The 15,785-nt window shown below is 41.8% G+C and overlaps 1 protein-coding gene across 1 annotated transcript in view; it reads right to left on the bottom strand.

Moving 5' to 3' along the window:
* SDC2 (syndecan 2) overlaps nucleotides 1-15,785 on the bottom strand; it is a 60,581-nt gene that overhangs the window by 8,239 nt on the left and 36,557 nt on the right. The window contains exon 2 of the mRNA XM_050892442.1: nucleotides 2,334-2,445. Coding sequence (XP_050748399.1) covers nucleotides 2,334-2,445 — 112 coding nt within the window. The remainder of the gene's footprint in view (nucleotides 1-2,333; nucleotides 2,446-15,785) is intronic.

Here is a 15,785-nt window from a genome sequence, read left to right on the forward strand (position 1 = left end):
AAACGCACAACAGTAGCTGAATGTACATGAAGACTGAAGAGGCTATGAAAGGAAAGAAAAGAAAAAAAGCAGAACACCATCACCTTTTTTTCTCCTTACAAAAAGCCCTCAGCCAATTTCTAGTTTGAAATGTGTCATGCTTACAGTGACATTTGTCCATGTTAATGCTGCTTGCAGACCTGCAAGGGCATTAATGGTGGTGCTGACAATTCCTGTTTATCTCCATAGGCCTGGTGGCAGCTAACAATTTTCATACCAAGGAAAGGAGTTAGCATGTTGTCATCTTGGATCTGTTTGCTTGGAGTGGAATTACATAGCAAGAAAACCACTCTTGAGTGGGAAGGCTCTTCCTGCTAGGAACACTACATCACTGAGTATCAAGTAACGAGAGACACAGTCAACACAGTATGAGGAAAATTGATCATTGGTACATCTGCAGGACACTTTCTACTTCATAAAATGGAGATAGCAGTAAGTGTAGAATGAGCAGGGCAGAGGGGATGCTAATTTGCTTCCCTCTTGAGATTTTTTTCGTAAGTGAATAAAACTAGGCTCACAGATTGCTCGGAAGATTATTTGAACTTAAGAGTTCTTCCTTTGTTCAAGACTTAGATTTTGGTACTGTCACATGAGCTCTCTGGAGGAGCAGCCAGCTAGTTGCAGTCTACAATGAGACTTTTCCTCCTTTTTTTTAGGAAAGAAAGAGATTGCCAGAGGTAGCATGAGTGTGTGTTATGCACTCCATCTTTCACCCATGGCTCAAGGCTGAGAGAAAGCCAAGGTGAAGTCTAGATGTAGTTTCTACTTTTGGTGAAGTCTAGATGTAGTTTCTGTCCTTCTGGCTCCACTTTTACCACTGAGATGGGTCAATAAAATCTGAAGCCAGTTCTCGTCTAGTCCTTTCCACTTCAAAAGCAGGGCTGCATTTTGAATCATCCATATTAGAAACAGCCAAACTCCAGAGAGGGATGAAATAAAACAAAACCAGACCATTCTCCATACTGCTATCTATTGACAACCTATCTACTTTTCCTGAAGCTTACAAAGTCACCTGAAGACATGACAGAATGGGATGCTGACTGAAAGGGCAATTTTCTCAGAAGTGAGAAATTTCCTTAGACAGCCGTGGGAACTGGATGAAATCACTGACTAGTTAGGTTGAGTGGGTTTGGTTTTTTTTTTTTCAAATGAAGTGAAATTTCCCCTCAAAGAAGCCTACAGCAAGGAGGTCCGATTAAACCTCTGATCACAATGGAACGTCAAATTCCCCCCATGGAGGACTCCCAAAACATAGGGTATTACCCAGGTGCCAATGACTGATGGACCTGAATTTGCCTGGCAGCACAATCAGATCTCCACAGACTTCATTTTAACATATCTCTGAAACTCCAAAAGAAAGGAAAAACAAAAATCCATCCAAAACATCTCAACTGTGGCTCACAAGAGTAACAAAGACAAGGTGCTACAAGAAGGGCTCACCCTTTAAAAATTCACAAGTATATATAAACATCAAAAGACAGACTACAAAAAGTGCAATAACAAACAAATAAGTAACATGCTTGGAAAATAAATGGGATTTCCACAACAGCTCAGCAAGTGCTCACAACAATAAGGAAATTTCTCTTCCAGAACTACCATAAAATCCTGCACTTAACTTTTAATGGCTGGAGCCTCCCAGCTAGTCTAGAAGACACTCCGCAAAGAGGCTTTCTAAGAGAAATGATTAATGAGGTTTCACTGACAGTTTTTTGAAAAATGATGAGCTAGCTACATGCCTCTAATGAGTGTTTAAGTCTGAGAACTCAGTATGTTATGTTTATGAATTTCTTTATTCACTGTATGGATGTAATTACCTCAGAAAAAACTGTCATGTTTTTGGCAGTATCTAGACTTCCAAATTTAAAAGAACAACAACAAAAAAGAAGTGGACACCATGTTTACGTCAACCTGAATGCATATAAGAGAAAACAAGTTTGCTGCTGCTATGTTTTCTTACAGACTACTAAATTAGCATTATGCTATGGGAGAACTAAGCCTTCTCTAATCCTTATTTCTAAACTCCAGAGAGATCTACACAGAAACCAGAGGGACAGCAGAGAGAAAATAACGCAGTGAAATGATGCAACTAAGGAGTAAGAGAAAAGAGCAGAAAGTTAGTATTTAAAACCCAGCCCACAGGGATGCTCCGTGCTCTGTAAATAGAGAGCCAAGCACTCATGGTACTCACTGAAAGTATCATCTCCAGCTTATAAAGGAAAACTGCACAGCTTTTCCTCAAATAATTGCATTACTTCTTGCACTTTTTCAAATCAAATTGTGACATGTTGTCTCACCTGAACCTGACCCAGAAGAATAGTCATCATCATCAATTGGATAGACGCCTGATGCTTCTTCAACAGAGCTGTTGTCAAGGTATAAATCTTTATCAGAGGTCAAATCTGCTCTCTGGAAAACAGATAAGAGGGAATGGTTAAAAAGATAACAGTTCTCCAGTGTAGCAGTCTCTTAATCTTCGCTCCTGTTTCCGAAGTTGATGATGGCACACTGAAGAGTTTATACTTTGTTTATGCAATGCATTTGCCCAAGATGTTAAAGAAATTTGTAAAATTATAGCATTAAAAAAACCCCAAGGCTGCACAACGAAAACTAAGAAACCAACCAATCTTTAGGAAGCAAGCCCCCTTCAAATCACACTTCATCTCATTAAATGCATGAACGAATAAATAGGATTTGCAATATGCTCTGCAGAGCTTCTGTAACAAGAAAGAAGCAAATCCCAGGATTAAAACCCTCTGTCAAGATCTCAAACATACAAATCTATAAGCTGTCACGTGAAGTCTGTCACTTGATCTCAAATGGGAAGCAACAAGAGCACGTATCAAAAACCACCTCAGAGGTATATCGAGCCAAACCTCACGAAACTCTTTACAAGCTAGAACGAACAACTGGGACTATAGAATACAAATGTTTCCAAGACAGTGCTGTTGATTAAGGATTATGACATTTCCAGCTGGATCAGACAGCGTATCTCCAAAATTCTGGTCAGGCAAGACGTTCCAATTCCTAAATGAATGCATCTCTCCTAAAATTTAGCTGTAGCTTCAACAGGCTAAAAAGTTGGCTTCTTGTGACTTTCACCACATTTTTATGTCTGCAAGTTCTTCCCCATTAAATTTCCCCATTAAAAATTTGCCCATTCTGCTAAAATGAGCTGATAATAGAACACGGTATCAGTCATCCTTTTAGATTGACAATTCAGGCTTTGAAAGACTAGAAATTGTCTTCTTCCACAGCAGCTTGCACTTTCTCAACAAAGCATAAACTTCCTTATGGGAGCCATGTATCTCTGATGACTGAGAAGGTACCTGCTGCTATTACTACTATTACTTTTACCAGCATTTCTGTGAACGCCCATTTGCCACGACTTGTTGAAAAAAGTATGACAGTTGCAAATGCAGTTTTAAGTCAAAAAACCAAATACCAAAATGCTATACCAAAACGCATGTTTTGTATCTCATATAAGCGCCCAAACCTACTGCTCTGAGTCCCAAGAGTTTCCACCTTACTTTTTACTGCATGGCATTGATTGCCCATTTTATTCTACCCAACATGCACTGTAGCTTTCCTAAAGGGGTACCAAACTGTGAAAGGGGTAACTCCTGTATGCAAAGACCCACATCTGACTTTCTGAGGTAAATTTTTTTCCAGAGGTCTAAAAAATATTGTTGAAGACATTTGTGACTCTTTTTTAGGAGGTTTTTGGCAACAGATTCCTGTTCTAAGCTTCTTCATGGAAGAAAACTGCTCTTCAGTTCGATCTACAATAAAAAATGATTCTTCATGGAAAGCAGAAAGGCCGTCCTGATTACTAGAGTATTTCAGAGTAAAAGACCTTTACACTGGGGGTACCTAACACTTCTCTGAACAGCTCTGAACTAAAACAGTGTTACCCTGTTTTTCTTCTACAGAGGAAAAGAAAAACAATATGATACTTGGTCAAAGTCTACTCTTGCTATGGCAGCTTTTACCTGTGGGATAACGTGGGGGAAAAAAAGCCCTGTTTTCAAGACAGGTTTACAAAAGGCGTGCTCTCATCTGCTGCTGCTAGTTCACACGGTCTGCCTGGAACTGGCTGCAGTCCAAAGCAGAAATTCAAGACGATGTCTGGTCACCATCAAATGACTTAATTCCTTTAAAAGATGTCTCCAAAGGAAGGCCTGAAGTACCTCGGTAGGTGTATAGATGGTATTGTAATTAAGACGCAGCTGCAACTGTTTCCGTATACGAAAACAACTCCCTGTCATGGGACAAATATCCTGCTGTTGATCAGGCTGCCACAATGGACCAAGCCACTTTGCCCCGTTTTACCTTCAGCCACAATCGTGGTACACAACAGCCCACTCCTCAATATCAGGCAGGAAAAAACAAAACATATTTAAAAGGAAATGCAGGTGGCTGACCATGAGTATAGAAAAGGCATACAATATTAAAAAGATATCAGAGGCAGTAAATGTTACCCAACACCAAGTTAGGAAAAAAATTTGAAGACCTACCTGGAGAAATTTCCTAACAATGGAAATTGCCAACAGCATTTGGCAACAGCTGAGAAACAGCCTGAATTTGCAAATGTTAGTGAATGAAGACTAGTCTGCATGAGAACAGAAGCATCACACATCCATGCCCAGAATTTTTAGTGTTGAATAAAAATATGAACTTACCAATCAATTTATTCCTTAGGCCATTTCCCGCTTCTGCCTATATCAGAAGCAAACTTAGTAGAATTCAAAAACCAAACAAAAACCCAAAACAACCCCCTCCCCCAAAACAAAAACAACCCTGTTTTCTTGCTCTTTCCAGCCTCACAGGACTCAGAGAAAACAGAAATGATCCCTGACAGTTCTTCTAAAGATTCAGCTTTTCTAAGACAGCTGAGCAGCTAACCCAACCCAGCCCAAGCTGCAAGTGCCTGGTCAGCCATGCTCCCCACCATCATATTCACTCCCTTTCTTTCAATGAATTATGGCTTTTCAGCTGCCAAAAGCTTTCATTTCTAGCTATGCTGAGATGTTCTCAAGATTTAAACCAGCTGAAAACAGAGGAGCAGAAATGGAAGAAAAGCCTGGGTAGTTTTCAGCAGCAATTTGAGCATCCATTGTATTTTATTCTGGGGACGCAAAGGATACAATGAGAAACATTATTTAATATCTGGTACTGTGGATGGCACAACTCCATCAGAATGAGAAAACTATTCCCCACAGTCTTATAGATCCAGTACAATATTTACTATAGGGAGAAATATATGGTACAGTGAACTCCAAATGCATTCAGATCAGACATCAAGCTCCATCTGAGTAAGATGCTCTGCAGCGTCTCTGGCCAGAGCCCCTTGCTTCAGCTTGTTTCCAGTACGAATGATTCCGTCTAGCGGAACTCAGGCAGGACACGAGCACCCTCTCAAACCAAAGGCACAAAGAAGCATACTCTAGCTTAAAAATCCCCAAGCATTTGCATAGACAAATGCATTGCACTGTCCCCAAACAGACTCTCTTTGCAAGCTGGCTGGTAGACTTGGGGTAGGGGCACCCCCTTTACACCCACAGCTTGCACCTCTTTTCCCAGTTGCTCAGAAGCACGTAGCTGCCTTAGGCCACTTGGAATGAAAACTGCCTTAAGGTTAAGAATAAAAAGAAAAGCCCAACAGTTAACAAAAAATGCACAGCACGTTAAAAATAATTCTGTGAAGATTAAGCTTAGAAAAATGAGAGACAGTTAATGAAAACAAAAGAATACTTCATGGTGCTTAAGTGAGTATCAAGCACTGAAGCCACGCTTTGCAATTTTATGCTATGTAAAAATAAATTTGATTTAATATTTGCTCTAGAAATGTTTTCGTGCTTGTCAGCTGGGAATCCATGGGGGCCCGTGGACTACTTCCAGGGTGTTCACAAAAGATAAGTTGGAAAAACAAGTCTGTTGTCAGTAGGCTTGGACAGAGAAAGGTCTGTACTGGCACTTCAATATGCTTAGGGGGAAAAATAAAAAAGTTTGCAAATTCTAACTCCATAAATCTATTTTTAGTTATTATGAAGGCCAAATATTTAAGGGACTATTTCCTATGGCTAACAATTGACATGAAAGCCCTCATGTCACTTTTATGTAACAGCCTTATTTTCAGATCTATTAAAACGGCAGGAACACCAGGCAAGGATGTCTCTGTTATCAGTCCTTTAATCTGGCCCTGAAGCCACAAAAACTGCTCATTACCTCTTGACAGAGATTGCATTCTCGTCCATCATTGTTATCCCACTTACGTTTTTATTCCAAGAATATAATGCTGCAAAATCCTGTGACCTAAATACTTCACATGCTACATGCCAATGATCACTGATTCCTGTCTGGTTATTGACTACACTGGCATAAATCTAAATCTCATGGATGTAGTGTAGATTAGCACCCATTAAGTATTAGATAAAAGATATTCCCATACCAGTAATATGTTGAATTTGAAATCTCAAAGTCTTTATTTTACTAAAGCTTACATTTTAAACTATTTTTAATTCAATAAATACAATCATCCAGGACATATTTAAAAAAAACCCTCATTCTGACACTAAATGAAAGAGGAAACAAAGCAAAAAAGCTTTTTCTGGCTCATCATCTCATGAAAGGCATAAATCATTCATCAAAATTACAATGGCAAAAAATTGAAAACAATTTTCAGACAATAGGAGGGTTGGGAAAGGATGGTGCGCTTCACGTAAAAAAAAAAAGTACAAAGTGCCCTGTCATAGCCGTTCGCTTTTCCAGTGCTGCTGTTACAGTCAGTCCTCCCATTACGTGGGGATGATTTAGGAGTAAGACATTAAAGACTTTCATGCCATGTGGATGAAGCCAAGAAAGCTGGTGTGAGGAGCAGTGAAGGAGTAATGTCTACCATGGCTGTCGTGGCTGTTTGAAACTCAGATGGAAGAGTGATGAGTAACTGACATATGGAAGGAAACATTTTATTACTTACAGATGCACTCAAATTTCTGTTCTCTGTCTTTTTGGGTATATGTATGGGACAGAGAATTTGAGGTTTGCAGCTGGGTTATTAATAGTACATTGCCTCCCTTTTTCCCCAGATGGAAGTCTTTTAGATGTAACCTGTTTAGTATGCACAGAACCAGAGACTAATATTTTAAAAGTGATGTTATATCACAAATATCTAAGCCAGAAGGCTCTGAAAATTTGCAGGCATTACAGCTGTTGATTGGGCAGAGATCTTATATGTGAAGGAGAAAGAAAACAGATTTTCCTCTTCTATTAACAGATAGCGTTGTTTTATGCATGCTTGTATAAAAGCATGCTCAGCTGGTGAGTCTGAGTTCACTGAACCGATGTATTCTTCAATATACACTACATTTTTGGAAAGCTAACTACCTGAATGCATTCATCTAAAGCCCGAGGGCCATTGCAGAGACTTCCATTGAAAGCTGGAGAAAAGGCAGTTGTGTCATGGAGAAGCTGTATTTCCCTCCAGGCTTCCTGCAAAAGGAACTACGATCTGCCACCCAAGAGTTAGTCCTAACAGACCTCAGCATTGCCGACCTCGAAGCTGGCAGGTGTCTTCCTATCATTGTTCACCATTTCTTTGCTTTCCCTCATCACACCAGGAAAGCTGTTCTACTGGTGAGACTGTCCCATTAAGAGTGCGTTAACCTTGTCCAGGAATAAGAGTCACGATTTTAAACAAAACAAACTCTACAGCGCAAAACTTGAAAATCAGATTTACACCTCAAAGCACTAGGTTTTCCCAGAGAAACATGCTAACCAGAAGAGCATCCACCTTCCGTTTCTCATCATATTACTGGTTCTCAGAGATGAGCCTCTGCCGGCTCTGACAGTGCTCATCAACCTCCTTCAGCCTGCACATCCCTATGCTGCCCACATGTACCCGGCTACAAACACATAATTTTGAAGGAGGATTTTATGTTACAAGGCATGTTTACCACTAATTGTCTTAGTACAGATGCCTTTCTTTCCTTTCACTTATATGCCCTACAGCTGAGCGCAGAAGAAAAGGAGAGAAGTAGTCCCCATTATTTCCTTTCAGGGTGGTGGTGGCCATTTTTAAGGACTTGCAGGCCAAACTCTTCCCAGCAAACCCCACCTTGGTGCACTGTGCCAACTGCGGTGGGGCCTTCAGCAGAAGTGGCGGCGGGAGGCACGGTGGTGGGCAGTTGTGGCATTTTTTGAGAAATAAGATGCTAATAATTAGTGATGTAATTTAAGCACAACACTCTAAGGACTCCCCATTTTCTTCCTTGGAGAAACTGTACTGCCTGCCCAATGGTGATGCTAGTGGAGTGGGTACTCGCCGCAGGAAAGCTGCCCTACACTACGGTCTGGGTAACTGTGACCACAGCAAAAGTATCCTTCCCATAACTACAGGCCCCAGATTGAATTTTCCAAGTTTGAGAGCAAGGGTTTCATACAGAAGCCAACATCTGCATTGCTCATTTCCCCTGAATCACTTTGACATGGTTACCATCTCCCAGTTTTAACTTGGACCGGCTTAAAACCCTCCAAGCACTCCCCAAGGCTGCTGCCTTTCCGTGCCAGTCCTCCTGCTCATCCGCGTGCCCAATGTGAAAACCAGCCTCACGATGGGAACTGCCTGGACCGAATTTGCAAAAGCCCCTGCCTCCCCTACCGCTGGCTTTGGCCAATTAAATAACAAGCTTTGATCGCCGTGACTCATTCTGGAGAACTCGTTTCCAAAGGTATTTTTAAAATCCTAGAGGACGTTTGCTGCCCTTCTTCAGGTAAGGGTGGAAGAGTAAATCCGCTTTGTACGGGTGTCCCTACTAGTGTTGTAAGTCAGGTGTTTCCCTGTGGGGACGGCGCCGGTGCCGGCAGCGGCACAGCAGGCTGAGACCCTGTGTGGTACAGCGCAGAGCCGCTGCCGTGGCTGGAGCACATGCCAGAAAGATTATTCACGCTCCTTGTACCTCATGCAGAACTTCCTGATGCTGCACAAAACTATAGCTTCAGGCCTCCAATCTCTCACGACAGATAAAGAAAGGGTTTGACTGCTCGTGGCTGCGGAGGAAAGGCGGAGAGCCCAAAATAAACACAAATACTGCAAACTGCTTCTACTACCGCTAACATTCAACAATAGGAGTCTACCAAAAGAGCTGATTTACAGAGATTGCCTCATGTCAGAGCCAAGAGTCAAAATATGCTGGCTTTTAAGATGCGCACAGTCTGTTACGCCAGACTAATTACCAAAACAGAGGCGTATTTGACAGGGACGGCATTAATAAAACAACTCTTGCCGCTGTCAGGCATTTCAGCAGTCTATGTCATGGCTCGCACTAAAGAAAATACAACGCATCCATGGTGCTCACAGGGAAATGCTCCAGGGCAAAGAGCCCCCCGGGGTAAGGAGACACCAATAAGCCACCACCACGTCAGCTACTGTTCACTTACGGCCACGCACCAAAGAAATTACAGTGCTGCAGTTGACAGATTTAAGTTCAGACTCTTCACGAAGTCATAGAAACTCATGTGCCTGTTTTCTAACAGTCATCTGTGCCTTTAGAAATATTCCCTAATGTGTAATTACATGCTGTATGGTACATTATGTGATAACAGAACTTAAAAACGATAACAGAAGAACTTGTTCAAGCTTAATTGAAAATGTTTTTCTTCCCATTATAAAGGCTCACAGATCTGTGTAGTGGGTCTTTGGCCTGCTTAGAGCTTCGGAGCTGAGGCTTGTCCTGCCTTGAGGAGAAAGACAAACGTCCTCTAAAGTTCTGGCCTGTTTCAGGTATATTCCAATGGAAAAAGCTTCTATCTTTCCACTTCTTTTCAGAGAGTCTGATTTCCAGTTGTGCATCATTTATCTACCAGATGCACACAGAGACCAAACTTTAGTCTATTAATCTAGTCTCTTGTCCAGAAATTGTGATGAAGGACAGATCACACAACTTGCTCCACGCTCTCCAGCTACAACAGATATTTAGTAAATGAATAAAAACAGATCCTCATCAGTTACCGAACAGCCCTCCCTGGCTATCCAACTAGGCTCAAGCCCACGTGAAGTAGTATTAAAGGACTGCTAACTGAGCGAGACCATAGTTGTGCCTGCCCCTACAAAAGATGCCTTTATCATCTGCCCTGCAGAAGATACCTACATCTTCATTCAGTTATGCAGAATTTTCTGGAACAACAAACCTTTGCCTCTGTGGATCTCTGCCACCAATATACCCCAGTGAAGAGCAGTTCTTCACCTGGGTAGTCTCCTCAGAAGAAGTCCCACAGCCCCATCTCACAACTCAGCAAGTAAAAGCTACCTGGATCACAGGACATGAAACTACAGCATTTTATTTTCTTTCTCCAGCAATGAAAGTTTCCTGCAGTTCTACAGCAGTTTGTGCTGAAAGCCCATGCTCGAGAGAGGACCAGACCTGTTGGTCCTTCCCCAGACCTACAGCTGGGGAGCTGCATGGTCAGATCACCTCCACGCAGGCTACAGGTTAGGACCAAGGGACTTCCCTAATTCAATGACCACATAAACTTACTCCAACTTAAAAATCGTGACTTAGGAATGATAGAGGGGCAGGGCAAATCTGATACACCAACCCAAGCAAACAGTACTGCTGTGCTGTTTACGTGAACCCCCTGATTTGACATTTTATCACATTCCCTGACTCCGCACCAACAGGTCTTTCTCTCCCTTGTATGTGAACCCAGAATTGAACACTGCAGTTTAGTTGTCTCCTTTACCTTGAAAACCTCAAGACTGCTTAACAGTGAAGGTACAGTACACAGTAATTCTCATTTCCCACGTAAAAGCAGAAGTTTAATACCAAAGTTTCTCCGGGAATCCCAAAATTAAAAGATTCAAAGCCCTTTCAGCTTTCATGCCAAGCCATCAATCAGTGCAAAGAACAGTTTATTCTTCAACTCTGCCTTTGACGTAGGCACAATACAACAGGGAAACTATTTTAGAAGGGCTACAGCTGAATCAGCTTCCGAAGCGCTACTCCAGACTGAAATATTAAAGGGCAATGTGCAGGCGAAATAGCATCAGAAGCCAGCAGCCAGCAATGTGCATCACGGATTGATTTATCTCAATTACCATAGCAATTTTATGCACGTTTTCCAAAAAGCATCCATCGGTTTCACCAAAAATAGGATCAAAACCACCATGCAAATCATTGTCACAGTTCAAAATGCTAATCAGTTTTTTAACGACACATCAGCCAATGTGCGGACAGGTTAAATTTAAGGCACAGCCGTGACCAAGAAGCTAAATGCGCTCCTTTGAAAATGCTGAATGAAGAGGTTAGCCTGTCTTTGAATCACCAGTCACAAGTCTGACAGTAATGGGAGAAGCAGGTAGCTTTTGGTGTAGAGGTCATAACTACAAGTACCTGCCCTAGTCAGTGCTTTTAAATCTAATGCGCACTGGCTCTTCCAGGCACACCTCCCCTCTCCTTTCATGCTTTACTGATCCTTTTTCCTAATCAATCAGAAGAACTAACACTTATATTTTCCTCCCTCCTCTTGAGAATGTGGATGAATGATTAAAGCTGCCAGGGTAACCTCTTTGGCATGCATGCCAATAACTCCTCACCTAATAGCCTTTCCTCTGCCTCGCTGCCCTGGCCCACTGGTGATTACTGCAATCCCTTGAAGTGGTCAAATTGCAGGGCAGCCCCCATGGAAACCTATTTGGAGCTGTTCGAGCTCATACCAAAGAATGATGTTTTTAATACAGATTGTTCTTTTTAAAGCCCTACAAAAGCAGCTGTAATCAATCGTAGTGGGAGCACTGCAAAACTCTACCAGTTTCAAACGCCCCATATTGATTCCTTTCCAGTTGGTGGTTTTCAACAAAATAACCCCATGTGAGGAACCCAGAATCAACTAACGCGAAATCATTTAAATTAAGATATTTTTGCCTTTAATTGCAAGAATTGGCAATAAACTGTCTCAATTAATTACATTCCTTTCGCATAAACAAGGAAATTACATATAAAACGAGTATATTATTAAAGTTACATTAAGCACCAATTAAATATTGCTAGCAAAGGTTATGTATGGCAATTAAAGTTTGTCAAAGATCAGGAGGAATCAGACTTCACAGCTTAAGGAGCGAGCATTTCCAATTCTTGAATGCATAATCTGTTTTTTCAATAGAGATTTATTCGTTGAACAACAAGGTCTGTGAATCTCTCAGTGGACACTTTTGTTTGCCACCTGCAGCCAGCAGACTCTTGGTGACATCCCACGAAAGCTCCGCACAGGTGGAAAAACAGCCACTGGTAGTTCTAAAATTTGTCTGATCTTTCTAAAATTGTGTGCTATTGTAGCAATTAGCTGAAGGAACTCCCCTCCCTCCCACAAACACATGCAATCTATTTCAGAAGATGGTCATAAACTGCTCTAAATGAAGAGGAATCCTGGGTCCTCTAGAACTGAGATGAATATTAGTGGTAACACATTCATATCCCAGGTTCGCTAGATTCTTACTTAAGGAAAGTAGAGCTCAAATAAGCTTTAAGTATGCTTAAATGAAACACCTTTGGACCAGGACTCTCAGTTTCATTACAACAGAATATGCAGGCTGTGCACTCAACACGAGGGGAAAGAATCACCTTTTAAACAAATATCTTAAAAAAACCCCAACAAACAAACAAACAAAAACCCCCAAATCATCATCTTTATACTACTTTGGGTGCTGACAGAGAAGATTTTCTGCTCAAAACTGGTACTGTCTAATGATGCAAAATGCAAACTGAACTGCAGATCAATGTGAACTTTGCGTCACCCAGCAGAACGTGCTGCCTGTGCCGACTTCTTTCTCCAGTCCATGAAAATGATCACGACTTCATTTATTCAGGTAACTACTTCCAGCTTTTTGGGTGGTGGCTGGAAGCACAGAGCTAGAGGATCAGTTTGTCCTCTGGCAGGAAAAGCACTGGTAAATCCAAAACTTGGTTAAATTAAGCCAGAAGCGATAATCTCTGCGGCCAAAAGGATAAATGGTATCACTGCTACTCCTTCCACTGGTATAGTCTTCTCAGAGACAGCAAACATAGAAAGCATTGAGAGACCAGGTACATCCTTGTGAGATACCTCTTCGTATCCCAGATCCCCAAACAGTAAGACAACAAAGACGACTTTATTGCTGTTTCCAGGTGCCAACTCCCACTCATCTCACTGGTCTACAAGATTAAGTTGTTGGATTCAGCACTCTGATCCCGTCTTACTTAACTGAATTTTTGCTACAAAGGCTGGGTGTTCATATCCTCTTTGATGCATACAAAGATAAGAAATGAGTTTACTTCAGATGGGATAAAACATCACTCTAATAACTTCTACTATAAAAGCAGTTGAGTGAAATCAGAGATACGGCGGCTTGTACAGGCTACGTGGCTTCAGGAGCAGTCTTCTGTCTGGTATGCTGCCCTTCAGGCATGACTCCCCTCCTTCCACCAGGGAAAAGGAACTGGTGCATCACCGGCACAAGCCCGCCTGACTCCCCAGCCAAAGATGACAGACAGGTTGGGCTGGGACACACACACACACACACACACACACACACACAGCACCCTGCCTGCAGCACCAGCCAACTTCCTAGCCAGGCGGGGCCGAGGCAAGGAGGAAGGGTTTTCCCCCCTGCCCTCCCTCCGTCTTTGATTCTCCTGGCGGCTCCCAGGGGCTTGCAGTGCAGCATCGGACTGGGCAAGGGAACCAAGGGGACAATTTCTTCTGAAGACAAATACAGCCCAGGATTGCATTCAGAAGCTAGATGGACATACTGAGCAGAACCACTAAAAGAGAATTTGAACTATATTGTTAGGAATTTCTCCCCACACGGTTTTGCACCTGGCTGACCCCATATCAACTGCACAGCAAGAAAAAACAAGGCAGAGCCTTGGTGAGGCAGTCTGCTGTGAGCCTCCATACCTGCTGTATGACAATTCCACACACCGTAACAATTAACATGCATTCATATTCCTGAGAAGAACCATCTGTCTGCTCTTAAAAACCCCCACAAACGTACATAGAAAGCATCAAGCTGAAACCGCATAGTATAAGGTACACTAAAATAAAAGTTACTCCATGAGGAGTGGAAAGGCTGACACCTGATTTTCTACAGAGGTTCCCCTCCCCACCACAACCCCAGCTCCTACCCCGTTCCCCTGTGCTACTCCCTCCCTATGAGCTGTGCACATGGATATGGCAGAACATGGATCAAACAACTCTGAAGATGAACATATAGGAATTTCTCAAAATAAAAGTTTCAGCTGGAATTACATAAGGGACCACCTTCAAAGAGCACATTACAATTTTTTGGTTTAAAGCATGGTCAAGAAAGCTGCTGCTTTAACTGAAGGATTAGTGAACTGATAACATAATCTCTCCCAGTTATCATGAGTGGTTACCTTTAATGAAAACTGGCTGAAACAAGCTTCATATTGATTACCTCCAGCTGATGTTTTAAAAATAATGCTACATAAAACTAGAACCAAAAGAATTACAGTCATAATGAAGGTAGGGATAAATTACACTGTATTTGATAAATTAGCTTCCCTTGATTTAAAGGAAAGCAAGCCAGGTAAGTTGTTTGACAGCATTTTTAACAGTCATAGAGCTGACTGAAGAATAAAATACAACAAAGACTCTTAATGGTATTAAATATCTGTTAACAAAGAACAACCCTTTCTTTCTAGCATTCATACTTTAAATCAGAGTTCTGCTGAAGGGAACAAAGATTTCAGTATTTCTATAGCCAAACTCCGAATCTTCATAAAACTGTCCCAGCACCATCAATACAAGGTTAGCAGCACTCCACAATCTTTACTCCCTTATCAATGGTCTAAAGCTTTTAAAAATCCATATGCCTACAAAACCTCCTGGAGCTGTTACACATTGAGGATTTCACAGCATTATTGACCTGGGCAGCCTCTTTATCCTCAGTAAGTTATTTTAAGCAACTTTCTGCCAGCAAGCAAGTCTCTTTGTTAGGCTTTGTCTGTATTATTGCTAAAGCACTGCTTACAATACAGCACAAAACAGAGAGGTACTAAGCAGAAACCAGAAAGGGGTCTGTCAAGTTCCCTTTTTATTTCTTTTTTTCTCCACTTTCCTGATATGCTTCTAATATCCCACAGATCACTGCCCTGCTGCCAGGAATCTGGCTACGCACCTGAGCCACCTCCTGAGAGGGGGCAATGTGAATGCAGAGCAGACAAAACAGACCACATCCACATATTTTCGGGACCACATTATTTAACTTGCACACTTTCTTTTGCCTTGTTGGCACTTCTATATATATATAGTAGGGAAACAGAAGCTAGCAAGTGTATTTACCTACTGAGTAAGAAAACACATCACCTGACTTGGGAGGTGAGGAAGGGAAGAAGAAAAAGAAAGGTAAATTTCTCATACCTCAAACTCAAAAACCAAACACTCTGCTTTATTCTTAAATCCCATATCAGATAAAGGTCTCCAGCTTGAGGGCCATATTTCTGTGGCATGGTAGGAAAAGCAAACCTCAACCCGACACATATCAGCACACATCAAAAAGCAATCTCATGGTCTTCTGCAGGCTCGTGCCTGAAGGTATCAATCAAGAAGGCCAGCGCTAGCACAGCAGTCTTCCTTGGATTGTAACTTATGAATAGCCACAGTCAAGCAGCCACATCCATGCTTCTTCTAGTTTCCTACTTATCAAAAATGTTTATGGAGTGATCCTGTTTGGGGAAGCAACTCCTGCTTGT

Source organism: Gymnogyps californianus, chromosome 2, assembly GCF_018139145.2.
Source record: "Gymnogyps californianus isolate 813 chromosome 2, ASM1813914v2, whole genome shotgun sequence".
Classification (NCBI taxonomy): Eukaryota; Metazoa; Chordata; class Aves; order Accipitriformes; family Cathartidae; genus Gymnogyps; species Gymnogyps californianus.